This window comes from Panthera uncia (genome assembly GCF_023721935.1).
Source record: "Panthera uncia isolate 11264 chromosome C1 unlocalized genomic scaffold, Puncia_PCG_1.0 HiC_scaffold_4, whole genome shotgun sequence".
Taxonomy (NCBI): Eukaryota; Metazoa; Chordata; class Mammalia; order Carnivora; family Felidae; genus Panthera; species Panthera uncia.
In genome coordinates, this window is record NW_026057585.1 from 100767138 (window position 1) to 100794565 (window position 27428).

General features: G+C 60.4%; 1 protein-coding gene across 1 annotated transcript in view; it reads left to right on the forward strand.

The window, feature by feature from the left end:
• CHD5 (chromodomain helicase DNA binding protein 5) overlaps positions 1 to 27428 on the forward strand; it is a 56507-nt gene that overhangs the window by 855 nt on the left and 28224 nt on the right. Inside the window, 14 exon segments of the mRNA XM_049618199.1 lie at positions 5542 to 5666; positions 10861 to 11040; positions 13715 to 13833; positions 14360 to 14598; positions 16268 to 16392; positions 17584 to 17707; positions 18232 to 18398; positions 18541 to 18762; positions 19892 to 20098; positions 20319 to 20530; positions 22874 to 23005; positions 23088 to 23193; positions 24266 to 24457; positions 24552 to 24752. Of these exon segments, the coding sequence (XP_049474156.1) occupies positions 5542 to 5666; positions 10861 to 11040; positions 13715 to 13833; positions 14360 to 14598; positions 16268 to 16392; positions 17584 to 17707; positions 18232 to 18398; positions 18541 to 18762; positions 19892 to 20098; positions 20319 to 20530; positions 22874 to 23005; positions 23088 to 23193; positions 24266 to 24457; positions 24552 to 24752 (2351 nt within the window).

Sequence of the window (27428 nt, forward strand, 5' to 3'; positions counted from 1 at the left end):
ATCCATCCATCCATCCATCCATCCTTCCATTATCCATCCATCCATCCTATCTATTCTCCATCCACCATCCATTCATCTGTCCATCCAGCCATCATCTGCCCATCCATCAATCTGTCTGTCCATCCATCATCTAGCCATCCATCCATCCTACCCACTCTCCATCCACGCTCCATCCGTCCATCCACCATCCACCATCTATTCATCCATCCATCCTACCCATTCTCCATCCATCCATCCATCCATCCATCCGCAATCCATCAGCTTGTCCATCCTTCATCCATCCATCTGCCTCCCCAACATAGATTTATTGAATATCTTCTCCGACCACAGTATGTGGTATCTAACTTTCTGGGACTTTTGCAGGTACAACTTTTGAGACTTTCTGCCTTGCCTTTGGCTCTGTCCTTATTTCTCTCTCCCTGTCTCTTTTTCCCACTCTGTCCCCATGTCTGTCTCACTGTCTTCTCTGAGTGCTTGCCCCTGTTTCTCTCTCTCTCTGGCTATCCCTCTCTTTCCCTGTTTTGTCCGTGTCTGTCCCTGACCCTCAGGTGCGTCTCTCTATCCTCTCCCTCCTTGTCTGTCTTTCCTCCTACCTGCCTGTGCTCTGGCTTTGCATGGGGTCCTGTCCCTGCTTGCCCTGGGTCCCTGTCCTCTCTTCTTTGATCTCTTCCTGTCCCCAGTCCCTTAGGGTAAAAGCTTCACCTCTTCCCCCTGCTTGCCTGCCCAGAGTGCTCAGAACTGACACTCTCTTTGATGAGATGCCAGTGAGGTGATGTCTGGGTTTTGGTAAAGGTCATAAATAAATTATCAATCCTCTCTTGGACAGGAGTACTGACCCCCTCCCCATTATCAGCAGAGGGCCTGTGGTGTGGGGGTGCTCCAAAGACTGATGGGAACCTTGGTCTTGGTGCCCTGTCCCTTGGCTAGCCTCAGAGTGGCCTTGGGAACCCCTGGCTTGGCAATGCCCAAACTGGAGACCCGCTCTCTGCCACCCGCTTTGGGGCCCCGGGCTCCGCCTGCTGTCACTGAGCACTCACTCTGTCTCACGACGTCTAAGTCTCCACCCCATGAGAATGGCACCGTGAGGCCCATCTAAGGATGAAGAAGTAGGTTCATCTGGAAAGGGATTGGGGGCAACCTGCCAGGAAGGGGTGGTAACTGGAAGCCTACACTCCCCTGGCCACCAGCTCTTGTCCCCTGCCTGGTGGTGGGTTGGGGATGGAGAACAGAAGGAGCCTCCTCCCCAAGACCCAGAGACGATGGTGGACGTTGAGCTGGGTCCCCATCGCTGGCAGATTTGCCTGCCTTTCTGGACCCTGGCAGTGGAGCTTTTGTCCCTGCACCCGGCTTGGACCCCCGAATCCTTCGACCATCCTCAGATCAGATGACCTAACTTTTCCCTCCATAATCTGATCACCTTGCATTTGCAAAGCTCCCCGGGGGGCTGCGTTCTTGCCCAGAGGAAGGGGCAGGAGCTGGGCAAAGCATAACCCGCTCGGGGGGGGGGGGGGGTGTGAGCGTGTGGACCAGCTCTGACCCTGTGGGACCCTGAGGGACCCTGTGGGACCTTCCAGACCAAGGGGTGATCTGAGTCACCTTGGTCCCAGGGTGAGGCCCGAGCTCAGCACAAAGACCTTGCTAAATAAATATGAGGAAAGTCTGAATTCTGGAGTGGGGGTGGGGGGTTGGGGGAGGCTCCGGTGCCCGGAGAGGGGCCGGGGTGAGGACCACGCATGGTGGTGGGAGCCACCCGTCTGAGTTCCTTCCTGGCTCTACCACCTGCTGGCTGTGAAGCTATGTGGGTTAGTCGTGAGATCTCTGAGCCTCAGTGTCCTCATCTGCAAACGGGGGTAATGATAGTACCATCTCTCAGGGTTCCTGTGTGGAGTAGACAAATTGGTTCAAATTAGCACATGTGACCTTCCTCAAGCCCAGTGCAGGTGGCACCAGGTGACACGTAGTTACTTGCACTGTTACGCCGGGTTACCCCCGAGAATGGCCCACCCAGCTTGGCTGGGCTGCAGCCTTAAAGGGCTCAGTGAGGGCAGCCTGGGGGGCACCGGAGCATGTGCCCAGGGAACTGGTGGGAGGGCTGCGGGTGAGCTTAGGAAAAAGCAGCAGACTTACCTCTCTTTGCCCCGCTGTCTCCACCCCGCTGCCTGTCTCCGTCTCTCTGTCTCTGGAGCAGCATCCCCCTCACACCCCCTCCCCTGCCCCCCAGCCTGCTCCCGACCTGGAAGCTCAGGAGGTAGCAGAGATAACAAGGCTAATGGGTCCTAATTATAGCCCAAGTTGGATCGATGGAGCCTCGGCCCTGGAGGGGCAGGGCTGGTGCGGGAGGGCATAGCCCGGCGGGGCCAAAGGGCTGTGGGGGCTGCCAGGAAGGGCCAGGAGCTGGCGGGGCACGGAGTCCTGGGGCTGGTCTTTCCTGGACCCTCACCCCAGGGCGAGTGGGATCCCCCCCGAGGAGGGTACAAGGCTGGGGGCTCGGGGAGCAGCAGACGGGCCCAGGAAAGGGTGCTTGGATATAACTCGGAGGGTCTGGCTTTCGGAAGCTCTCCTGATGTTGCAGAAGAAGGAGGGTGGGGAGATGAGGCTGGGGTGAGATCGGGGTGCTGGGGAGTCATGAGGTGTTGGCGGGGAACGTCACAGAGCTCAGCCCTGGGGTGTCCTCAGGGCTACCAGAATCTGTGCAGGGAGAGGAAGGGTCTGTCAGAGATGGGGGTGGGCAGGGCGGGGTCCTGATCCTGGTGCTCCAGCTCTGGAACCTTCCTGGAGGAGGGGTTTAATCAGGCAGATGGCCCTGGGCCGTGAGGTCTTCTGGGAGTGGAGGAGGGGCTCTGTCCATGGGCAGAGGGTCTGGGGCCCTGTCCTCTGAGGCTCATTCTGGGCGTGGATTAGGGCTGGAGTGTGGGGCATCCCCCGACCCCCTGCCCTCCGCCCCGGGCAGATAACCTCCCGCAGACACCTGTTCATCCCCTTGTCTGCTCTGCTGGCCACTTGGCCAGTCGGTGACTGTGTGCTGAGCTGGCCTCCCCGGGCTGGGGACCACCCTGCTGAGGGAACAGGGGACTCAGGGAGGTGGCAGGAGGGAGAGAGAGCCCCTCCCGATTGCATCAGCCTGAGCCTGTTACATAACTGGCGCTGGGCACTGCAAGGGTGCAGGGGTGGCTCTGCCCAGGCAGTCTCCCCGTGGCTCCAGAGGAGGTGGGGGCAGGTGGGGGTGGGCAGGTGTCGACGGACAGCTGTGTCACTACCTCCAGACCCCCCACTTCAGGACGCCTCTGGGGGTCCCCGTGCGCGTTTTCAAGCGGTCTGAAAAATCCCTGCCCCTCCCTTGCCAGGGCTAAGAGGAACAAAACGGGACAGGGTCAGCTTGTGCAGCCTTGCCTCAGCCTGGCTCCACTCAAGACCTGGCCCACATCAAACCCAGCCCTGGGCTGGCCCCCCTGCTGCTCTCCCCTGTGTGCCATGGCCCCGGCCAAAGGCCCGGCAGCTATGCCCCCCCTGTGCCAGCCAGGACCACTGAGCTGGCCCTCGGGGGCGGCTGGCACGGTGACCACGAGCAGCAGCTTGAGGTCCTGCCTGGAGTCTGCCTCTCTGCACGCCCGTGTTTGCCCAGCGGGATGGGAAGGGCTCTAGGACTCAGGCCTGCCCTGCTGCCTATCCCCGCGGACTCCAGGGGCCCCGGCCACCCCAGAGGGGGGCCTTGGGGCAGACGGGTGCCCAGACAGTGGTGCAACCCCCACTTGCCCCTGGTGGGGAGGTGGTGCGTGTGGGAATGGGTCCTGTAGGGCACTGGGGTGGGAGGGCGTCCGCTTGGCCACTGGAGTCACCAGTGCCCTCTAGCCGCACCCACACGACCCTGGGGACTCTGGGGGACTGGGGTCCCAGGCAGGGGGTGAAGGGAGACCTGTGTGGAGGACAGGAGGCCGGATGTGGGTGTGTCCTGGGTGTGCACACGCGTGTCTGAGCATCTGATGTCGAGCAGCTGCTGGGGTCAAACGCCACGCCAAGCGGTCCAGGCTTCCTGGGCCGGGTGGGTGCGAGCTCTGTTTCTATTAACTTATTTCAGTGGGGACACCCTATCATCTTTCCCGATGAGAGTCCCCTGGGCACCTTCCTCGGGGTCACGGGGTGGCAGACCCGCCCTGGCTGAGATCCCCTGTCGTGTGTCCCGCCCCAGCCCCCGCACGGCCAGAATCCCGGGGGGCTCTTCTCTTTGCTCCCCTGGGCACACTTGGCGGTAGGGGGGCGGGTAGGATAGCCTGACCGGGGGTGCTCAGGCCCCCGGGCTGGCATGCAGCACCCCTTTTGTGGACTCTGGACACTCCGTGGCTTCCTTCTGGATGTATCTCTACTCTGGGGGGTTCGTTTCTTGTCGCTGTTTGCTCCCAAGAGGACCCTCGCCACTGTCCCCTTCATGGCCCACGTCTGACTCTCCGTCCCCCCAACTGGGGACTCGGGGCTCGCCGCCCTTTTCTCACTGCTGATCTCCTGGGTGGGAGTGAGGCCCTGGGGCCACACGTCAAGCCCTCTCCTTTTTGGCAGGGGTGGGGATGGAGGGGTGGCATGAAGCTGGAAGCCAGCTGCTTCTTCAAAGATATCCCGCTGCGCACACACCTGTCCTGCTCCCCTCTTGGCCTTTTAAATTCACGAGGGAGGGAGGGAAGGAGGGAGGGAGGGAGGGAAGCGTGGCCGCTTGTGGAAAGCCCACGTGTGGCGGATGCAGCATCTCTCTGTGGAATTTCACGTCTTCCTGGGTGCCCAGCCGGAATGTGCTTGGCATCCTGCATGTGTGACTGGGGGTGTGTGCACCGCGTGGGGGTGCGCGTGCCGGTTCGGGCGGGAGACGCGATGTGGTCTTCGAGCCTCATCAAGGGAGGGTTCTGGCTTCCTCCTTGTTGGTCTCCCTCCCAACTCCGGACACTTGTTGTGTGGCTTCACGTGGTCCTGGGGTGATGTGACCCGTGCGTCCCCACCATCCAGCATTCACAAGCCGTCTCCTGGCCACACTGTGGGCCTCTGGAGGGCGCAGGTAGGCCCCGACCCCTCCCCGGGGCCAGCTGGAGGGGGTTTGTGATTCTCTGGGGCTGCTTCTGCCCTGGAGGGGGTCGTGTCAACGAGGACTCATGATTAATCACTCACTTGTGCTCAGAACACTGTTCTCTCCTATCGGGGCGGGGTTCTATCGGGGGGGGGGGTTCTTTACGGTCCCATTTTACAGTGAGGGGAGGAGAGGTCTGGAGAAGTGGGGACATGGGGCACAGCCTGCCTGAGGCCTGGGACTCCATGCACCAGGTGTGGGGTGGTGGCTCTGAGGTCTTGGGAGGAGCCTGGGGCAGGGGCAAGGTCTGCAGGGAAGGGGTGGGTGCTGGGGAGGCCGGTGGCCGTGACCTGGCAGGTGGCTGTGACCCGACCCAGCAGGTGGGTGCCTGTGGAGCTGCCCGTCTCACTGGGCCCTGCCTCTTCCTCTGCGTCCCTGGGGGCCACCTTGAGGGAAGAGGCGGAGTAACCCCCTCCTACTTCTTACTCCTCCAGAAGAAGAAGATGGTCTTGGGGGCTTCGATGACTGCTTCCCTGAGGAGCCTGTGGGCCTTCCCAAGAAGAAGAAATCCAAGAAGCTCAAGGAGAACAGGTCCAAAGGGAAACGGAAGAAGAAGGAGGTGCGTGGGTGGGTGGTCCTCTGGGGTCGGGGTGGCTGGGGGTGGGTCAGGGCCCCAATGGGGTCTTGGCTGCTCTGCCTGGGCCTGCGGAGAACCTTCCAGGGCGGTGTCCTGAGAGCTGGGCTTGAGTGCGAGGCACCAAAAGCAGTGTGTACAGAGCTTCACAGGCCGGGTCTGAAATGCCCTGTCCTCATAAATGGGATGATCCAGGGTCGTGGTCTGTATGTCCCAGAGCACTGGTGGTTTGGGGCTGGTAGGACGCCGGGATGCAGGGACCGACCCCCATCCTGGCCGCGGCCACTGCTCTCACCCCACAAGACCTGAGGCTCTGTGGACGATGTCCGGGGAGGTGGAATCTAGGATCCTGGGGCCTCGTGCTTCCTGCACATGCCCGCCCGCCCCCCCCCTCCCCCAGCTGCTTTCATGGGCAGCAGACCTGGGTGGGAGGCCCGATGCTCTCTGTTCCTTGGCCGCAGGCTTTTAGGTTGAGTCTGCCCGGTCCCCAAGTACAGATGAAGGACCACCAGAGGTGCCCCAGGCAGGGCTGAATTCTCTCTCTCCCTCCCGGGCACAGGGTGCAGCAGGAACCGCCCCATCCCCCAACCCCAGGCCAGGAAGGAGGCTGGAGGTGGGCAGTGTCTTTGCAGTGGTGAGGCCGGGGCAGGGCTGGGGGGGTAGTTCAGCAGCTGGAAGGGCGAGGGGCCTTCAGAGCCTGGGAAGGCTGGCGCTTGCCTCCCCCATACCCACTGCCGCTCCCTCGGGTCTCGCCCTCCCTTCTTCCTCTGGACCCGCTTTCATATGTTTGCGTTTGTCCAGGCCGGTCTCCGTCTCCCTCCGCTGTTTAGGCCTGAGCTTGGCCTCTGCCTCACCCTCTCTCTCCCTCCCTCTCCCTTTTCTCCACCTCTCCTTCTCCTTCAGCCTCATTTCCCACCCCCCTTCCCACCCCTCACTTCCTCACCCTCTCTCCTTCCTTCTGCTTCTCAAAAGGGGCGGAGGGCCGGGTGGATGGGAGGCCTGTGCATGACCAGCCGCTGCCTGGCAGGCCCCCAAGGTGACCCTTAGGTCATTGCTGCCCCCTTCCCGGTACTCCTGAGAGCCTGGCTCGGCCGGCTGTCAGATCCTAGAGTCCAGAGCAGGGTGCAGCAGCCAGAGAGCAGTGTCTTGGCGGCCATGTGCCCCCCACCCATCCACCCGCTTGCCTGGGTCCCCAGGACACGGGGAGGGGGATTTCAGCCTGTGCTCCTCGTCATCTCCAACCTGGTGGCTCCAAGATAAGGCAGTGGGTGGAGGCAGAAGAGGGGCGGCGGGTTTTTTTTTTTGGCCAGGGGTGGGGGGTGGGGACAGGCAGCAAGTCATGGATCCTGATTTACATAAAACAACCGGGCTGCGGCCAGAACCTGAGCATATGTAGATGAAGCTCCTTGTCAGACCCAGCGCAGGAGGGAGAAATGATTTCAACCTGTACTGCAGCGGTTACCATAGCAACCAATTATTCAGTGCTAAATTATAACTGTTTATAACACTCGTGAATGGGAAGGCTCATATTTCATTCTTTCTTTTTCCCTCTCAATCTTGAAGGACCCCAAATTGAGAATGACCAACTCTCTGAATCTTTCCTTTTGAGTGTAAATGCCTCCTTTATCGAGAGATGCGGGGCGTGTGTGTTGTGCGCTGGGCGCTGGGCGCAGAAGGAAGGGAGAGGGAGATGGAAAGCCTGGATAAAAGGCATCCGCAGAGCTGGGGAAGAGGAAGGGCGGGTGGGGACTGGCTGCTTGGGGTCCCCAGGGCCTGCATTGGTGGCCTGCTGTGCCCTCAGGGGGCCAGGGGGGTCGGGGCAGGGAGCCCTCCCACTTACCCCCAGCTTCTCACACACACAGCCTGGGCGTGGTGTTTATTAAGGCAGTCGATGGATTCCGATGGGGACTCCGAGTCCACTAAGATTCTTCCACTACCAGGTGTCTCCCCTGTAGTTATGTCTGGGGCTGCCACAGCCCAAAGGACAGCATCAAGGTCAAAGCCCTGACTGTGACGGTCATACTGATGTTCGCACATCACTATGGCTTGGGGCTGAGGTTGGCTCCGGGCTTTATTAGGACATTATCCCTCCGTGCCTGTGTCTCTTCCCCTGAACATGGCTTGGCCCAAAACCCCTTCTGTAAGTTCCAAGATACTGAACCGGCTGGTCTACCCCTGGTTCTCGGTCACTCCTTCCTTCTCACCACTGGCTGGTGCTGCTCATGGATCACTCCTTTTTGTATTGTTTTCAGAACCCCTTGCTGCCCTTCCTCTTGCCCGTTTCTCTGCAAGGAAAGATTTTGGGGGAAGAAACAGGAGGCCTGGGTCTTGAAGGGGCCAAACAGCTGGATGCAGAGATAGGCTGTGGATACAGGCTTCTTGTGCCAGTGGGAAACCAGTCTTCAAAGACCTGTCCTGTACCTCCACCCTCAGCCAGCACCCCGCCCCACCCTGGGCAGGCAGGAGGGCCTGGATGACATCGGGGTGCAAGTCGGGGTGGGCCCAGGCGCCATGAACTTCATTTGGTTGGGGGGATAAGGCATGGCCTGGGGAGGATGAAGGAACAGGTGGTGAGTCGGAAGAATTGGGGAAGCAGAGCTTGCTTTCTGACAGAACTTTCCCCAGTGCAAGTAGACCGCGGAGGGAGAAGTCTCCCCTCTCCCTGCCACCACTGCTGTCACCCCGGGGGGCGACTAGGGCACTGATGAGTGGCATATGTGCCCTGCCTTAGCACTAACTCATTCCTCAAGGAGGATCTTGGCCCTCCTGCTGTGCCACTTACCCCTGGAATGGACGCTGGGCCAGCCCTCTGGCAGTGCTCAGCTTGGGGCCTTGCGCCAGGCCTGGCCTCCAGGGCACATACAGACAGTGGAATCTGCTGGAGGTGCTTTCCCCCACTCCCTCCCTCCCTGCCTCCCTCCTGCCTGCTCCCTCTGGGCCCCACATTTGGAGCTGTGCTGGCCACTCCTGGACCTGGCAATGCTGGCTTCCCATCAGATGCCCAGGTCCGTGCACCCTTGGGTATTGCCACAACAGCCTCTTCTGTAATTGCCACCCAGCTGCAGACACTGGCTTTGCATTTGGCTTAGCCGGGTCCTCACGTGCAGAAATGAGAAGGGTGAGGCTAGTGATGTCCTCAAGTCTGTCATCTGGCCTGCATCTCTGGCTTCCAAGCAGAGTTGGAGTTATGGGTGCTTGGATCTCTCCCATTTCGAAATGGTTACAGCCCCCTCTCACACCCTCTCCTTTGTTCCTCTTGAATCCCCCTTTCACAGATGATGAAAGCTGAGGTCAGGCCGCAGTGACTTGCCTAGTTCTGTGCTAGCGAGGGACAGTGATCCTAGGCATTCTGTGTCCTGCAACCTCCCTAGGGAGCCCCAGGACCCACGGTCAGGCCACTCGGGTCTCACCTGAGTGGGTATTAGTCATGGGTCCACCCCAGGGCAGCTTGGGGACCAGCCCCATGCCCCGCCCCCGGCGACCCCACAGCCTCTGTCCGAGGTGCTGAAATCCATGGCAGCCTCCTCCTTCCATCCTTACCTTTGCTGGGGTGAGGGCTGGGGTAGAGCCTGTCTCTCAGGTCTCTGGAAGGATGGTCTCTTGCAACTGGCTGAACTCTACACCCATGGGGAAAATTGATGTCCCTATCTGACTTCTGCCTCTCCAAAGGACTGTGGCAGAGCTGGGAGCTGTGGTCCCAGGGCTCTGCATTGGCATCTGCCCTGGGAGCACCAGCAGCCAGGACCGGCTTTGCCCCTCGGCCCCGCATGGCACATGGCGAGTCAGTATTCTGGGAAACACCCAGTTCCGGAAAGGCGCAGAGGCCCTGCTGTCTGGCACCCGCCAGCCAGCAGACTGACTCAGCGGCTTAATGAGCATAAAAGGTTTGGGAGCAGGGATCCCAGTGGGAGAGAGTTGGGAAGTGCAGGGAGCCCGTGGGGGAGTCCTTTCCCAGCTGTATCTTGGGAAGAGGCTTCCTCCTGGGAAAAGACTCTTAGCTCTTTACAGGGTGCCTGGAAGGGGCAGAGATCAGGTTGGGCCCTCCCAAGAGCCTCCAGACAGACCCCGGCCTTGCTCCCCCCGCTTCCCTTCTCCCACCTGCTCTCCTTCCTCCTCTCCTTTCCGACCCCCTCCCCACCTTCTCTTAGACCTCCCCACCCCCACCCCCCGTGCTGTTTCTCAAGCTCATTTTTCACCTCTCCAGTTCTCTCCTCATCTTTTCCGTGCCTCTCTTTGCTCACCTTGAAAACAGTAAACAGCCAGCTCGAAAATGACAAGCCCCGCGCTGGTAATTGGAACGTCAGTGCCCAGCCTCTCCTGCAGACCCAGGCCAGGAGGGGGCTGGGAAGGGCTTTGCCAGTGCACTTGCATCTGGAAAGGCGGAGAGTAAACAGCTTTCTCAGAGTAAACAGCCTTCTCGGAGGGGCAGTGCCTTTCTGGTGGGGATGCTCTGGCTGTAAACGCCCTTATCTCCATATAAATGGGCCATTTTCTGCCTGTACAGACGGGGAAACTAAATCAAGGAAGCCAAGCTTAAGAGCTGCCTAAATTACCTTGTCTCATATCGAGGCGAAACGGCCAGGGTGGGGGTGGTGGAGAAGGTGGGCTCGTGCCATAGCAGCTTCTGGAGAGCCCATGGACAGATGAAACTGCGATGTGCGTGCTACATTAATCACAGGTTTCACCTGACGCACGCAATTCCATAGGATGCATGCAGCTCCAACAGAGGTTGGGTGCTGGCTCACACCCCTGGCTCTTCACCCGCCCGTTTGCTGGTGCGCTTTGTATTTTGGCTCTGGACATCACGTCCTGTCCAAATTCCTGGATCCAAACACTCGCTAAATCCTAAAGTCCAGATAAACCTGATTCTGATGGACGCAGAGCCTGAGCCCTCACCCCAGGGCAGTCCAAGCAGGCTACCCTGGATTCCCCAGGAGGGGAAGTGTGGCTTCACGAGGCCCCGTCTTTCCTTGCACGCTCCACCATCTGCTGTGGCCCCAGCACTGGGGACAAGGCCCTTCCTTGCCCAGTGCTGCCCCGAGCCAGCCCCTCTGGCTGGGCTTTGGTGCTGAGCTGTGGGCAGAGGAACGCTGAATGATCCAGAAAGCAGTACTGCTGCCCAGGACTCTGGATTTTCTTGGGGCCCCTGTTGCCGTCACCACCCCCCTTTCTCTTCCAGGGGAGCAATGACGAGCTGACGGAAAATGAAGAAGACCTGGAAGAGAAGTCGGAGAGTGAGGGCAGTGACTACTCCCCTAATAAGAAGAAGAAAAAGAAACTCAAGGACAAGAAGGAGAAAAAAGCCAAGCGAAAGAGGAAAGATGATGACGAGGATGATAACGATGACGGGTGCCTGAAGGTAACCCCCGGGGCCCGGCTGCAGGGACCTGGGCTCCACCAGGACCCGCCAGCCTGGACGGGCCGCGGCTTCAAGGCGGTTCTTCTGCCTTCTGGCGCCTGTGCGAAAAGGGCCAGAGCTTCCTCCCCGCTCCTCCGCCCCTCATGGCTGTCGGGGGCGGGTGGGTGTGTGGGTGTGCACATGCGCGTGTACGTGCGCCTGCACGTGGAGGTTGGACACAAGCGTGTGAGGAACACCGTGCCCCAAGTCCCGGGGACACATTTGAAGTAAGGATGGCTGACGTTCAGAAGTAGCCTCCTGCTCGGGAATTTTCTGCTCCTCCACCTGCTGGAGTAGGAAAGCGGTGTTCTTTCTTGAGCTTCCAGTTCGGAGCCTCTCCCTCTGGAGCACTCTCGGAAAATAAACCGACAAACGGAGCCTCTGCCGGCAAGAAGCGGCTGGACAGCTCCACTTCGGGCAGGGGGAGCTTTGGCGCTCAGCGTGTGCTCTGGATTTCTGGCCGCCAGGGCATCCCAGAGAGGGTCCCAGTGAGCGCGAGTCAGGGCGGCTGCAGGGGCGGGCCTGCAGCTCTCTCTGGGGGACAGCAGCGTCTCTGTGCGTGTGCGGAATGATGTGAACCAGGCCACGGCCCCTCGGGTCTCCGAGGCCACTGCAGGGCTCCTCGGGGAGGGGAAGGTCGCTGGGCCCCCCTGCTCTGGGATAGTGGCAGAGAGGTCAGCGAGCAGCCCGATGTGAACCAGGCCACGGCCCCTCGGGTCCCCGAGGCCACTGCGGGGCTCCTCGGGGAGGGGAAGGTCGCTGGGCCCCCCCTGCTCTGGGATAGTGGCAGAGAGGTCAGCGAGCGGCCCCGGACAGAGCACTCTGCTTCCTTTGTTCTCCCCTTAAGGCACCCAGACTCAGTTTGGGCTAGCCATGAGTTAAAAAAAAAAAAAAAAAAAAAGTGCCCCGTAAATATCAGTGGAGTGGCTGTTGGGTGAGGCAGAAATGGTGGCTGTCAACGGCTTGAGTTAGGAAGCACCGTGGTGTCCCGACACCCAGAGGGATTTCATTAGTCGGCAGGTGTGTTGTGAGTCATCTGTGACTGATAATAGCTGAGGGCTGACAGCTTGAAAGGTGAACTTGTGGGCACGGTCCAGGGTTGTCCTGGAGCCATGTCACCCGCTCATGCCGTTCCGCTTCCTGCTGTGGGAGCAAGGTCAGAGGTGCCTCCAGGGATGGATACGTGTCGTGGGGGCAGGTCAGCCATGGGAGGGGGTCCCACACGGGAGATTAGGAGGCCAGGAAGCGGGTTCCCCAGCCTCCCTTTTGCACTGTGCTGGAAGGCCTGCTTCTCAGCGCTCGGGACAGAGGGAGGCTGAGCACACGTGCCGGGGTGGCCTACTGTTGTGGAGGAGACAGCCCAGCTCGGAGGGGCTCGGGCATCGATAGGGCTTGTTGGGTCAGTGCCCAGGAGTCGAGAGGCCTGGGGACTTCCGGCTTGCGGTGTTACCCAGGGCCTGTTTTCACATCTTTCGCCCTTCGTGGGGTCAGCGCCAGGCTCAGGCCACACACACCCTTGTGGCTGAGAATGAATGTCTCTGCAGCTCAGGGCTTCCTGGCCACCCCGGCCCCCTCTGGTAGCGGGGGAGGCAGGCCTGCGTCCTAGATCGTTGTCCACGCAGGAGACCCAGTGGCGCCCTGCACTGGACTCCCGCCTGGGCCGGTGACTGTGGCCTGGGTGTGGCATGTGCCGACTGGCTGGGTGGGTCAGCGGGGTGCCTTGGACCAATGCAAAATGGGGCGAGGGCCCCGTTCCAAGCGGTTGTGCTAACTTGTCCCTCCTGGGAACGTTTTGCAGGCGGGAGGCAGGCATAGAGGGGCGAGGTAGCTTGTCCAGCTCTCACCGCCAGGATCAGAACTGCCATCTGAGCCTGGCTCTAGGGCCCGAGCTCACGGCCAGCACCTCCACCCCCCAGCCAAGCCCCGCAGGCCCGGGTTAGGCCAGAGATCGGACCCCTGGGCTGGCTGTCTTGAGGCCGCACTGTATGCCCTTAGGGAATCACACACCTTGGGTCTCAGTGCCCCATCTGGAAAGTGAAGCAGTGGCCAAGGGACCCTCTCCCGCGTCTGCCTTCAGCTGGGCCATTTGTCCCGTGCCCCTACCCTGGCCAGGGCACACCTTCCTGGCCCTGGAAGCAAGAGAGCAGTGGTCTGTCATTTCATGGCGTCCATGTGTGACTCTACCAGGTGACGTCCTGAGGCGGTCTCCTTTCTTCCCGACATGCCTCAGGCAGCCCTTCAGCCCTGCTCCCTTCTCAGGGACATCTGTCCCCTTAAAACCCATCTTCAGGCTGCTGTTCCCTCCCAGTGCCCAAATTTCCAGAACATATTCCTCCCAGAGAGTGAGTTCTGTTACTGTTCCTGCCTTGGGTGTGCATATAGCCTCCCCCAACCCCCGCCCCTCCCACTAAACCCCCAGGCTTGACCCTACACCCCCTCATGAGCTGGTGCCTGAGCCCTTCCCTCTGATCAAGGGGCAGGTGGGCTGGGGGTCAGGGGTGGGTAGGAACTGTAGACACAGCCTTCCCCTTCCCCCGGCCCCTGTTCCAAGACCTCCTGGGACGGGGCCCCAGGGGTGGGGGTACGGGTTAGAAGGACCCTGCTCTGACCCCACCTCTGGCCTGGGTGTCCCTAGGAGCCCAAGTCCTCGGGACAGCTCATGGCCGAGTGGGGCCTGGACGATGTGGAGTACCTGTTCTCAGAGGCCGACTACCACACACTGACCAACTACAAGGCCTTCAGTCAGTTCCTCAGGTGGGCGCGCCGCCGGCTGCCGTGGCCGGGCATCCATGGGAATGACAAGTTGGAGGACAGAGCCCCAAGGCCCCTGGGGTGCTGGGTGCTTTCAGGCCGATGCCAACACCTGGCAGAGCCATTTTACCCGGTGGTCCCGCCTTCCCCTGCTTGCCCGGAGCCCCAGGATGGCGGTCCCGGTCAATCCCGAGGGCCATACCCTATGGGCTCTCTCAGCTCTGGAAGAACTGGGGCTGGGCACCCAGTGGCTCACTGCGGGCTCGTCCTTCTGGTCTCTCGGGTCATACAGGGTCTGGGAACCTCATTAGAAGATGGCCGACCACATAGACAGGGAATCAGGAATGTCTGGGGCTGGACTGCTGTCGAAAGCTTTGTTCTCTTCCCTGCTTCCTGCCCAGTTTCTCAGCCTGGAACTCGGGGCTTCTTATCCCAGGCTCGGGAGAGGAAGGGCTGCCTGGGTCTCGTGGGGGGGGTCTCATCCCCTCCGTGGTGGCGCCCTCACCTGCCTGCCTTTCACCCCACACAGGCCGCTCATTGCCAAGAAGAACCCGAAGATCCCCATGTCCAAAATGATGACCGTCCTGGGTGCCAAGTGGCGGGAATTCAGCGCCAACAACCCTTTCAAGGGCAGCTCGGCAGCGGCTGCCGCGGCAGCAGTGGCCGCGGCCGTGGAGACAGTCACCATCGCCCCTCCGCTGGCTGTCAGCCCCCAGCAGGCACCCCAGCCTGTACCTATCCGCAAGGCCAAGACCAAGGAGGGCAAGGGTAAGGCTGTGGGTGGATGGGCACCGGGCCCTGCTGGCAGAGTCCTACCCCAGACCCCATAGCCTCAGGCAGGTGGGACAGGTGGGGCAGTCTTCTTCAAGGACCCAGGGCCGTGGTTGACCTTGGACCCACTCGCCCTTTCTCTGCTGTACTGTGGCATTATAGCTTCTGCCTGCCTCCCTTTCGGGGCTGGGGTGAAGCAGAGGGGATAGTGTGCTTGGAGCTTTGGGACTTTTGCACTGGCACCCTCCGACATGGTATGGAGGTAGGGAGAGGGCAGGTCCATGCTGCTGGGAGTGGGGGGGGCTCTTGAGTTCTCATTTTCAAGGAGAAGGAGAAGGTTAGCCCGTTGACCCCTCTTGTCTGAGCACCCAGCCCTCGGGGTAATGCACGTGCATAGGTGTGGTTGTGGTCAGGACTGGCTGCTCTGGGAGACCTGGAAGGAGGTCCAGATACAAAATCAGACTCAGTGCTGGGTGTCTGGGTCTCTCTGGGGGAGAATAGGGACAGCAGAAGCTCTCTGTGACTTCAAGTCCTGGGGGAGGGACCTCCCCTAGGTGGAGGATTTCTGGCCCCATTGGGGTAGAGACCCACATCTCCCCAGGGCTCTCAAAGATGGGGTCACTAGCAGCTCAGCCTTTCTGGGTACTCGGGACTTCGGTGGGCAGCTAAGGGGGCTCTGGGGCCCACTGTTTCAGCCCTAAGGAGCTTTGGTTTCTGGGATGATGTACCCCTTTTCCAGGTCTCTGCAGGGGCCTGGTGGGCAGAGTGACATGGGGTTTAGAGCCTGCTCCTGCTCTCCTCCCTCACTGTCCTCCATCCTGGGCCTCCCCAGCCTGCCTTACCTTCTCATTTCCTCCTGGGCTCCAGCCACTGAGCTATTCCCTGAGCTGCCCATTCAGAGCCTGAAAAATTGAAATAGATTTTCCGTGGCGCCGTGGAGGTTACAGCTGGGCTCCTAGTCCCATCTCAGCTGTGTGATGGAGCTGGAGGAGGGTCCAGGTCAAGGCCACCTGCTGCCAAGGGCTCCATCTTCCCTGCTCAGCCGGTGGGAGAGGCTGCTGGGGGGGGGGGGCGGTCATGACTCCCAGGTGGCTAATTGTCCTGTGGCCAGTTCCATAAAAATAGCCTCAACCCTGCTGGCCACCAGGGAGCTAGTGTTTCCTGGGGGTGATTGGCAGAGGTGGGGCAGTCTTGAGTGGTGCCAGTGTTGGCCGGGCCTGGGGACAATCTGGAGGCTGGTGGCTGGCGGCTGGGGAAAGGGCTTCCTGCTCAGCATGTCCCTCCAGGGCCCAGGTGTGGACCACAGGTGGGTGGGTGTGCCCTCAGTGGCCCTGCTAACTGTGGGGGCCCACGGCTTCACTGGGGACAGCTCCTTCCTGGGGAGAGGGGACAGGACAGGGCTGTTCCCATGATGGCCGGCATTTCTACTACTCATGGAACAGGGGCTGTGGTGGCCAGAGCAGAGACCGGGTCGGGTCCTCCTTGCTGTGTCACTTTACACAAGGACCTCACCGCTCTGAGTCCCCTGCCTTCTCATCTGGAAAGGGATGGCGGCCGAACCATCCTTCCCTTATGGAGCCCCTGGGAGGGCTGACCCAAGTCATGGCTCTGGGTGAGTGAGCCGCCACGGCTCTGGGTTATTGGGTTATCTGCGGTCACTCTTCAGGGCCAGGAGTGAGGAAGAAGATCAAAGCCTCCAAGGACTCGAAGAAAAAGGGCAAAGGGAGAAAGGTAGCCGGGCTCAAGTTCCGCTTTGGAGGGATCAGCAACAAGAGGAAGAAAGGCTCCTCGGTGAGCGTGTGCGTGAGACAAGGTGGACTGGAATGTGTGTGCGTGTGAGCGGGAGTGTGGGTTTGGGAGCAGGAGCGTGCGAGTGTGTAAGCATGTGAATGTGTGAGGGTGGGCCGGGATGGGTGGGTGTGTGAGCAACCTTCAGATGCATTCTGCACGCGTGTGAGCGTGCTCGTGTGCTTGTGCGCCACGAAGGCAGGGGGACTGGAATGCAGGGCTGTCAGTCCGCTCTCCTGAGGCAGGACTCTGGGACAGAGAGCGCCCCGCTGAGCTGGGGGCTCACTTCGGACTCTGCTCCATCTGGGTAGCAGGCGGGGGAATCAGCTGGCCCTTAAGAGTCCTGACGGGGCCTGCGAAGCCAGGTCTGCCGGGAGGCTGGACCCCAGGAAGGTGGCATGTAGGCAGGATCAGGTGGGCCGGAGCTCTGACCCTTCCTTGCCCTTCCGGGGCCAGCTCTGGCACCCGGTTCAGACCGACCATAAGTCCCCATCGGAGCCTCTGGCCCTCCCTTCTCTGGGAGGAGGGCATTCACACTCTCCCCTACCCCCGCAGCGCACCCGTTTCCCTCACCTTGCCCCACCTCTGTAGAGGGGCAGAGTTGGAAGCCATTTCTCTGTCCCTTGGTAGAGGCAAGTGACAGGTCTTGAGTTTAGCTGCTCTAAGAGGGGAGCACGGGGCAGCAGGTGTGGCCCAGCCCAGAGCCGGTGGTCCAGCTCAGCTCAGCAAGTATCTGTGGAGCACATATTAATGTGCTCGGCTGTGGTGGGACTTTCTCTGGAGGTGTTCACAGTCTGGAGGGTGTTTGGGAGATATAGTGGGAGAGAGCCAAAGACAGGCAGATGATACAGGCCAGACCTGGCACACAGGCTGTGCAACAGGTCCAATTAAGGAGGGATCTGGGAAGCCTCCTTGGAGGAGGTGTCCTTAGGGCTTTCCCTTGAGGGATGTATAGGAGTTTGGCAGGGTGGAGAGCAGGGCTCAGGGGGGGTGGTGGGACATCGGGCTGGCCTGGTGGGTGGGGCCTTGGGGTTCCTAGCCAGAGGGAGATGAGATGAACCACAGAGCACGCTGTGCCTCTGGAGCCTCCACCATGCCCTGCACCACCTCGTCCTCTGCCCGGGCCAGTGAGACCCTCAGGATGAGCCCCCAGGGCAGGCTGTGGGCTCACAGGGCCCTCCCCCACCCCCGCAGAGCGAGGAAGATGAGCGGGAGGAGTCGGACTTCGACAGCGCCAGCATCCACAGCTCCTCCGTGCGCTCCGAGGGCTCGGCAGCCCTGGGGAAGAAAAGCAAGAGGCGGCGCAAGAAGAGGAGGAGTAGGACTTCCTGGGGTTCCTGGTGGAAGGGGGTGCAGAGCCCCCCTTGGTTAGCAGGGGAGGGCATCCTCCTGTCTGGGCCTTTGCCGGCCTCAGCCCGACAGTTCACCTGTGCTCCCTCGCCCACTTGGTCTCTATGGTCAGGAGAGGGGTCCCGTCCCAGTGAGGCTAAGCTAGGGACTTTTGAGCCACTCGGGGCATTTGCACTAGCAGAGGGGACACTGGAGAAGGCAGTGCTTCCTAACCTGCTGCACATCCACCCCTTCAGTCATCCAGCCATCCGTCCATCACCTTCAGTTATCCCCTTAGGCCCGGTTCCCACCCATCCCCCCTCCCTTTATCCATCTTCCACCCACCTCTCCACCCCTTTCTTCCACATTTGTACACTCCGCCTGTCCGTCCACCATCCATTCATCCAACATCTATTAAACACCTACTGTGTACCGGTCCAGTCTGGGGTGGAGATTGCTTGGGCACTGGGAGTGGGCACCAGGCCCTCCACTACCGCCTCTGCCCCTCCCCAGTTGACGATGGTGATGGCTATGAGACGGACCACCAGGACTACTGTGAGGTGTGCCAGCAGGGCGGGGAGATCATCCTGTGCGACACCTGCCCGCGGGCCTACCACCTAGTCTGCCTCGACCCAGAGCTGGAGAAGGCTCCGGAGGGCAAGTGGAGCTGTCCTCACTGTGTAAGCCTTTGGCAGAGGCCCCGGGGCAGGGGCGCGGGGAGGTGCAGAGTGTGGAGGGGCGCGCGCGGGAGGGAGGAGGGAGGCGCACCCTGCCGGAAGGGGGGCCTGGCCCAAGGTGCCTCCACGCGGATTGTCCCTCCAGGAAAAGGAGGGGATCCAGTGGGAGCCGAAGGACGACGAGGACGACGAGGAGGAGGGCGGCTGCGAGGAGGAGGAGGACGACCACATGGAGTTCTGCCGCGTGTGCAAAGACGGCGGCGAACTGCTCTGCTGCGACGCCTGCCCGTCCTCCTACCACCTGCATTGCCTCAACCCGCCGCTGCCCGAGATCCCAAACGGTGAATGGCTCTGCCCGCGCTGTACTGTGAGTGTTACGCCAGCCCCGCGCCGCCCCGCGCCGCCCCGCCAGCCAAGCCCCACCCCCTGATCTGGCCCCTCCCCGACCAAGCCCCGCCCCGGCCAGGTCCCTCCCCCCCGGCCAGGCCCTGCCCACGAAGGCCCCTCGTCCGCGGGCCCAGGCCACGCCTACCCACAAGCCCTGCCTGCGGCGCTCCAGGCCACGCCCCGCCGGCGGATCCCGGTCCACCAAAGGCTCCGCCTCTGTTGGGCCAGGCCACGCCCACCCAGTATAGCCCCGTCCGCGGAGGCCCCCCCCCCCCCCCCTCACCCAGCTCTGCTGGCCCAGGCCCGGCCCACCTAGGCCGGCGCCGCGATGCCACAGGCCTACTAGCCAAGGCCCCGCCCCCTCCAGGTCCGCCCAGCCGGCCACCATCCCATGCTCGAGTTCCCGCCCACCACGGGTACCCCCACCCACCCACCTCCGAGGCCCGCCCACCGCCTTTTCCCACCGGAAACCCGAGCCCATTTGAAGAAACAAGTGGCGTCCATGACCTACCATCACCCTACCCTCTGGCCGCTGTGCACCCCTTTACCGCGTACCGAGTTTTCCAGTACAGGCCTTTTGTTATTCCCATTTTTAGATGACAAAACTGAGGCTCAGGGAGGTAAAGTGACTTGTCTAAGGCCAAACAACAGAACTGAGCACTCAGACCCTGCCAGGACTCAGGGCTGGGGGTGACGAGAGGGCAGGAGGCAGGGAGAGAAGAGCGCCTCCCACCCCGCCCCCAGTCGCTTTGTGCATTTGAAGGCCCCCCTGCTCTGAGTTGTCCCCCAGGCCCACCCCCACTGCTGGATTCTCCACCCTCTGGATCCTGGGCTGTGCTGTGACCAGCCCCAGTTACCCTGGGTGCATCTGGGCTTCTGGTGTGTGTGTGCGTGCGTGGGCGTGGGTGTGCACAGACTCATGTTGCCTATCTCCTGTGTGCACAGCATGTGCCCTGAGGACAGGGCAGCATTGTGGGGTCAAGGTGGTGCCTACTTGGGGGTCACTGCAACTTGTTGGAGAGAGCCTTGTGACGGCCTGATGTCACTGGAGCCTCAGGGTGGGGCCCTGTGGCTAAGCCCTGAACTTGGGGACCCTCCTCTGTCCACAGTGTCCCCCACTGAAGGGCAAAGTCCAGCGGATCCTGCACTGGAGGTGGACGGAGCCCCCGGCTCCCTTCATGGTGGGGCTGCCGGGGCCCGACGTGGAGCCCGGTGTCCCCCCACCGAAGCCCCTGGAGGGCATTCCGGAGAGGGAGTTCTTTGTCAAGTGGGCTGGACTCTCCTACTGGCACTGCTCCTGGGTGAAGGAGCTACAGGTGAGCGCCCCCGGGCAGGTGTGGCTGTGCTGGGGCGCCGCTCCTGAGGGCGCTGGCGGGCACCCCGAGCGAGCGAGGCACTCTGCTGGGGGTCCGGGAGCAGGAGGCTGCACGTGGGGGCCGTCCTGCCTGGGACCCAGGCTGGGGGAGCTGGGTTGGGGACCTGGGGGGGGGGCCATGGCCCATCTCCCTCCCATAACCTCTGCCCCTGTGCCAGCAGCTGGAGCTGTACCACACGGTGATGTATCGCAACTACCAAAGAAAGAACGACATGGATGAGCCGCCGCCCTTTGACTACGGCTCTGGCGACGAGGACGGCAAAAGCGAGAAGAGGAAGAACAAGGACCCTCTCTATGCCAAGATGGAGGAGCGCTTCTACCGCTACGGCATCAAGCCCGAGTGGATGATGATCCACCGTATCCTGAACCACAGGTGTGTGCCCGGGGGGGAGTGCGGCCCCGGGTCTCCCTGGAGGGGTGCCCGCAGGGCCGGGACACATGGCTCCTTCACCCTGTGGAACGGACACAGGACTGCACGCGGGTGCGGAGGGGGCAGGAGGAAGGGGTGGAGGGCCCCCACCGGCAGCGATTCGACCGCCCAGCTGGAGGGGCCGTCGTGTGCTCGCAGGTCGGTGTGCGCGCACGCGTTCTGGCTCACATGTGCGCACGTGTCCCACTCACGGTGGGAGCATGGTTCCAAAGTCTTACATATACAGGGGCAACTTGGCCAGCCCGTGACGCTTGCACGGAGCGGGACCGTCATTGGGTCAGGATGCTTGTGCTCCTGGGCTTCTGCCAGAGCTAGTGCTTGGTACCTGGGGTAGGGTCCTGGGGACCGAGGTGGCCTGAGTGTGGGGGCGTAAACACGTGTGATCTTCCTTTATAACAGCAGCTAACACAGCTGAGCGCTCTCTACCCGAGAGACAGGCGTTTTATTTCTCTCTCTCTGTTATGGACGTGTGAGTAGGCACAGCAAGGTTAAGTTACTTGCCCGAAGTCACACAGCCTAGAGGGGGTGGAGCTGGGATTTGAACCTGGTGAGTTTTGACGGGAGGGCTTGCTGTCTTGGCCACTATTCCAACCTCTGTTGAATGGTCTGGAAATCCCCCAGGGACAGTGATCGGAGGCTGCAGAAATTTGGACAAAGAGATCAGGGCGGGAAGCCTGTGGACCCCCTGAGTTTGGCTTTGGTTTGCAGAGCCAGTGGGAGCTCTTGTGAGTCCTGAGCTCAGGTGCTTGAGAACTGGCAGTGGCCGACAGGTGGGCGCAGGGTGGGGGTCGAAGCCTTGCCCTTGCCTCCCTGCGTCCACCGGATGGGCTCTGCCCTGGAGGAGGGGCTTAGGGCCCAGCCAACCACAGGTGTCCTGAGAAGCGGGAGTTGGGTAGTGCAGAGGTTAAGAACCAGAGCCAGACCCAGATTCTAATCCTGGCTCCCCATTTTCTGGGCTGTGCGCCCCGTGTTTCTCATGTGAAGTAGGATCTGGAGAGTACCCCGCAGGGCTGTTGTGAGGGCCGAAAGAGCATGCCGGGGCCGGGGCTGCGAGTGCAGCCTTCAGTAAGAGGGGGAAGCACTGCCTGGAGAAGCTGCCCGCCTCTTCCCATCCCCAGCCCTCACTGAGAACAGCTCTTAAAGAGAGGGTTAGTTACTACGCGAACCTGAGCCCCCCACTGAACTGACCCACGGTTTTTTTCCTTTATTAAATTGCATTTTATTCATTTATTTTTTAAAGTTTATTTACTTATTTTGAGGGGAAGAGGAGCAGAGAGAGGGGGAGAGAGAGAATCCCAAACAAATCGAGCGGGGCTCGATCCCATGACCTTGAGATCATGAACCAAGCTGAAATCAAGTCGGTCGCTCAACCGACTGAGCCACCCAGGTGCCCCTTAAATTGCATTTTAAAAGCATAAATGACAATCTGCTCCCTGTCTCCAAGGCAGGGCTGATGATTTTTCCCCACATTTATTACCCCACACCTGAATAACAACTAATTATTTATCTTAAAAAATATCAGTTTCCATGGTGCCCGGGGACTGGTCTTTCTCTTAATGGTTCCCAGGCTAGTTGCAGCCACAGCCTTTTTGGGGGGCCGAGACTCCCCCACCCTGCTGCACTCCCCAAGCCTGGCTGCCCGCTCAGCTCAGTTGGGTGGCAGGCCTCTAGGACCCTCCCAGCAGCCGGAGTCAAGCGTGTAAGGTGCTTCCCTGGCACAGCCCTTCTGTGCTGCTGGCTTGGTCACCAGGTCCCTGCGTCCCCAGGGGTCTTCAGAAGAGGTCATCCCACTTGCACCCGCGGGAATCAGCCCTTGTTTACTTTGCAGAGATGGGACCAGGATGGGCATGGCTCTGGTCCTTTGAAGTTTTTTTTTTTTAAGTTAGAAAACAAAGGCCTGTGGTCAGGGGAGAGGCCTGCCCAACTCAGAAATGCCGAATTCCGGTGTCCACACCCCTGGCCCGGATGGGATTCGTCACTGTGACGGGAGGATGGAAATGTGGCTGGCTCTTTGCTCCTCTGTGAGCATGCCCTCCCACCTCTCCCTCTCCGGCTCTGCCACTCAGCCCGCGCCCTCCTCCCTGTCACCAGCCGTGTGGCCTCAGGCAAGCCGCTTCACCTCTCTGGAGTCACAGCCCTGGTGCTCTGCCCTCCCTGCTGGGCCCAGGATGCCAGGGGACTGCGGGCGCGGCGGGGTCTGCATCCTGAGAGAGCCCTCCTGGACTCTCCCGAGGCCACGGGCCCGGTGGCCCGCCCCTCCCCCACCACCCGTGTGCTGTGTTGCAGCTTCGACAAAAAGGGGGACGTGCACTACCTGATCAAGTGGAAAGACCTGCCCTATGACCAGTGCACCTGGGAGATCGACGACATCGACATCCCCTACTACGACAACCTGAAGCAGGCCTACTGGGGTCACAGGTGGGCTGGCTGCCGGGCTGTCCCCGGGCTGTGGCCTCCGGCGGGCTGGAGCTTTGCCCATCTGCACCCCCCTCTTCCGCAGGGAGCTGATGCTGGGTGAGGATGCCAGGCTGCCCAAGAGGCTGGTCAAGAAGGGCAAGAAGCCAAAGGAGGATAAACAGAAGCCGCCAGACACACCCATCGTGGATGTGAGCAGGGAGGCGGGTGACGGGTGGGGTTGCCAAGGCCTGCCACCCCGGGCGTGGCCACAGAGGATGGCCCGTCCTGCAGAGGCGGGACAAGGTGATCAAGACCCAGGACCGCCCAGGTCCCCCAGCCTGTGCAGCCCCCCCCCCCCCCCCCCCCCCCCGGGACAGAGATGGCTTCCTGTGAGATTTGCACCGTGGGTTATCTGTGCACATGCACAACCGGGAGGGGGTGGGGGGCAAATAGTCCCTGCTCAGCACACAAATTTACATTACTTTAGGTGAGCTAATTCCAAGCATTTAAGTCAACTTTAAGCTGACATGGTAATTATACACCTTTCTTACCTGTTCAGGGAGAGGAGACCCCCAACTTGCCCCACCCCCAGCTTTGAGCCCATCAGGGAGGGGAAGGGTTGACCTTTATTCCTTTAGCAAACTTCCCTGGGGTGTCTGCCAGCTGCTGGCCCTGTGGGAACAAGGACTCTGGCCCCATTTCAAAAAGTGCCCGTCTCCCAGGGGCCTGTGGCGTGAGCACACAGAACATAGGGGTTCGACCTGGGACGGTGGGATGCCAGGGAAAGGCAAACGGGCCTGGTCCATCTGGAGGACTTCATGGGGGAGGCGGCTCTGAGCTGTAGGATAGAAGAGACAGAGGGTGATGTTTAGGATCGAGTGGATGGAGCACCTCAGGCACGCACCAAACACATGTTGACTGAGTGCCCACCGCAGCCCAGGTACTATGTGGGGCTCAGAGGAAGCAATGGTGTACAGGATGAGTATGGCGACCACAACCTGGGCTCAAAGTCAGAGAATCCAGCCATCAGGAAACTGCCCCGATAGCAGCAGTACAGGGCTGCTGCAGGAGGACAGGGGAACACCTGAGCCAGAGTGGGAGTCAGGGAGGGCTTCTTGAAGAAAGAGGCGTTCCAGCCAAAACATGAAGGATAAATAAGTTAGCAGGGATGAAAGAGTGGGGAGAGTATTCCAGGCAGAAGGAATGGTGTGTGCAAAGGCCCTGGGGTGGGCTCTGGTGCCCAGGATTGAGGGTGTATCTGAACCTCTGCCTCCCCTGCAGCCCACGGTCAAGTTTGACAAGCAGCCTTGGTACATTGACTCCACGGGTGGCACACTGCACCCGTACCAACTGGAGGGCCTCAACTGGCTGCGCTTCTCCTGGGCCCAGGGCACAGACACCATCCTGGCTGACGAGATGGGCCTGGGCAAGACTGTGCAGACCATCGTCTTCCTCTACTCCCTGTACAAGGAGGTGCGCGGGCCGGGGCAGGGGCCCGGGAGCGGTGGCCGGTGCTGGCCAGGGTGCGGTGGGCAGCCTCACTGCTTCTGCCTCCCTCCGTCCCCAGGGGCACTCCAAGGGGCCCTACCTGGTCAGCGCGCCCCTATCCACCATCATCAACTGGGAGCGGGAGTTTGAGATGTGGGCACCCGACTTCTACGTGGTCACCTACACGGGGGACAAAGAGAGCCGCTCCGTGATCCGGGAGAATGAGTTTTCTTTCGAGGACAACGCCATTCGGAGTGGAAAGAAGGTGTTCCGCATGAAGGTGAGCGCCCCTCATCCGCGGGGAGGACCCCGGAGAGGCTCTGGGTCTGTCGCTGGGGCCGCAGGGGCCCTGCGTTCTGGCGGGGGTCCCTCAGCTCCTTTGGAGGCCTGTGGCCCACTCTGCAGGCAGAGTTACCAGCGTCTTGCGGCTGCTGTCACAAAGCACCACAAGCCGGGTGGCTGACAACAGACTTACTTTCTCCTGGTTCCGGAGGTTTGGAATCTGGGGTCGAGGTGTCAGCAGGGCCACGTGCCTCTGAGGGTACCAGGGGAGGGTCCTTCCTGCCTCCTCTGGCTTCTGGCGGCTGTTGGCGTTCCTTGGCTCACAGCTTGGCTCACAACTAATCACACCTGCAAAGACCCTAGTTCCTGGAAGGGCCACATTCCGAGGTGCTGGGTGGACACGGATTTGGGGGGGAACACAATTCCACCTAATACACCAGCTGGGCGACCTCTCTGTGCCTCAGATTCTTCTCAGCAGAATGAGCTCACGGACCCCGCGGGGTCATGGAGGGGCGACCGAGTGAGCCAGGAAGGGTCTGTCCCACTTGATTGTGCCCACGGGTCACCAGGGCTCTTGCTGAAGGGCAGGTTCTGATCCAGCAGCTCTGGGGTGGGGCCTGAGACTCCGCATTTCTGACAAAGTCCCAGAGGGTGTGGATGCCTCTGGTCCCCAGACTCCCCCAGAGCACTCAGAACAGTGCCTGGTGCATGGGAGGCCCTCAACGAATCTCAGCACTTACGCTGGGGGCTGGGGCTCCCCTCCCAGGATCCTGGGGGGGTTCTTACCCCAGCTTGCTGCAGCATCTTGGAGCCTCTGTGGCCCCAGGGGATGCCCAGTAACTATTTGCTGAATGAGGGGATGACTCAGATGATGGACCTGTGGGCCAATTAGTCACAGAAAACTTCTCCTGAGCTCACACTGGGGTCCTGTGCCGTGCTGGGCACTCTATAGACTCACCTCTTTTACTTTATTTTTTAAAATCGTGGGGGGCGCCTGGCTGGCTCAGTTGGTTAAGCGTCCGACTTTTGATCTCAGCTCGGGTCTTGATCTCAGGGTTGTGAGTTTAAGCCCCACATTGGGCTCCATGCCGGGCACGGAGCCTGCTTAAAACAAATTGTGCTAAAATACACAGACATAAAATTTACCGTTGTGACCATTTTGAAATGTGCGGTTCAGGGGCACCGAGTACCCTCCACCATCGGGCAACCATCCCCCATTATTCGTCTCCAGAACTTTCTCCTCTTGCAGAACCAAAACTCGGTCCCCATCAAGCAGTAACTCCACCAGCCCCTGGCACCCGCCCCGTGATTACCAATCAGTGCCTCATTTAAGTAGAATAGCACAGTGTATGCTTTTTTTGTGACTGGCCTGTCTCACTTAGCAAAGTGCCCTCAATCTCACCCTTGTCGTAACATGGGTCAGAATGTTCTCCCTTCTTCTTCTTCTTTTTTTTTTTTTTTAGTGTTTATTTATTTTGAGAGAGAGAGAGAGAGAGAGAGAGAGAGAGAGCACGTGTGCGTGAGCAGGGGAGGGGCAGAGAGAGAGAGGGAGAGAATCCCAAGCAGGCTCTGCGCTGTCAGCGAAGAGCCCAATTCGGGGCTTAATTCCACGAACTGTGAGATCATGGTCTGAGGCAAGATCAAGGGTCGGACACTAAGGTGACTGAGCCACCCAGGCACTCCCGGAGTGTCCTCTCTTCTTAGACCGAATAGCACTCCATTGGTGAACTGCATTTCCTTTTTCATTCACCCATCCAGACCCTTGGGTGGGTTCCACCTTTTGGCTCTTGTGAAAATGCTATAAACGTGGATGTGCTGACATTTACTCCAAGTCCCTGGTTCACTTCTGTTGGGCCTTTGGGTCTGTATCCAGAAGCAGAATACTTGGATCCTGTACTGATTCCATGTGCGTTTAATTATTTTAAGGGACAGCTTTTGCCTTCTGGATTCTCATGGCGTTCCTCACACAGACAGGATCTCTCCTTTTTTTTTTTTTTTTTTTTTTTTTACCAAGGGGATACTGAGGCTCAGGAGGCTAATTAACTTGACTTGGGTCTAGCTGGAAAGGGTAGGGCCGGGTGCAAACCCAGGGGCCACCTGCAGGCAGAGCCCGTGCAATGAGACGCCCCTCTGCCCCTCTCTGGCCCCTTCACAAGGGACGTCGGTCGCTGGGAGATCTGGGCTTGGGTTGGCCAGGACTGGCTGCCTCCTTTGCGGGGCCCGGTGGAGACTGAAGACGCAGGGCCCCTGGTTCAAATGCAAGAAACAGCGTTTTCCTTTTTTTAGTAGTCTCTCTCTCGACCTCTGGGTGGTGGTTTTTATTGGCTATTTAATGTCCTGTTTCCTCAGCACGGGGCTCCTCTCAGGGTGAATGCCCCCCATGCCCGGGCCTGGCCCCCACAAGGGTGTGAGGCGTTGGTGTTCGCTGGGTGGGGATGGGGAAGCTGGGGGCTCCATCATTCCATAGATCTCCTCTTACAAAACACAAATTCAACAACGTAATTATCAAGAATTTCAAGTCCGTGGGGGCACCTGGGTGGCTCAGTCGGTTGAACTTCAGCTCAGGTCATGGTTTCTCAGTTTGACAGTTTGAGCCCTGCGTCGGGCTGGCTGCTGTCCGTGTAGAGCCCGCTTCGGATCCTCCTGGCCCCCCTCTCTCTCTGCCCTCCCCCCA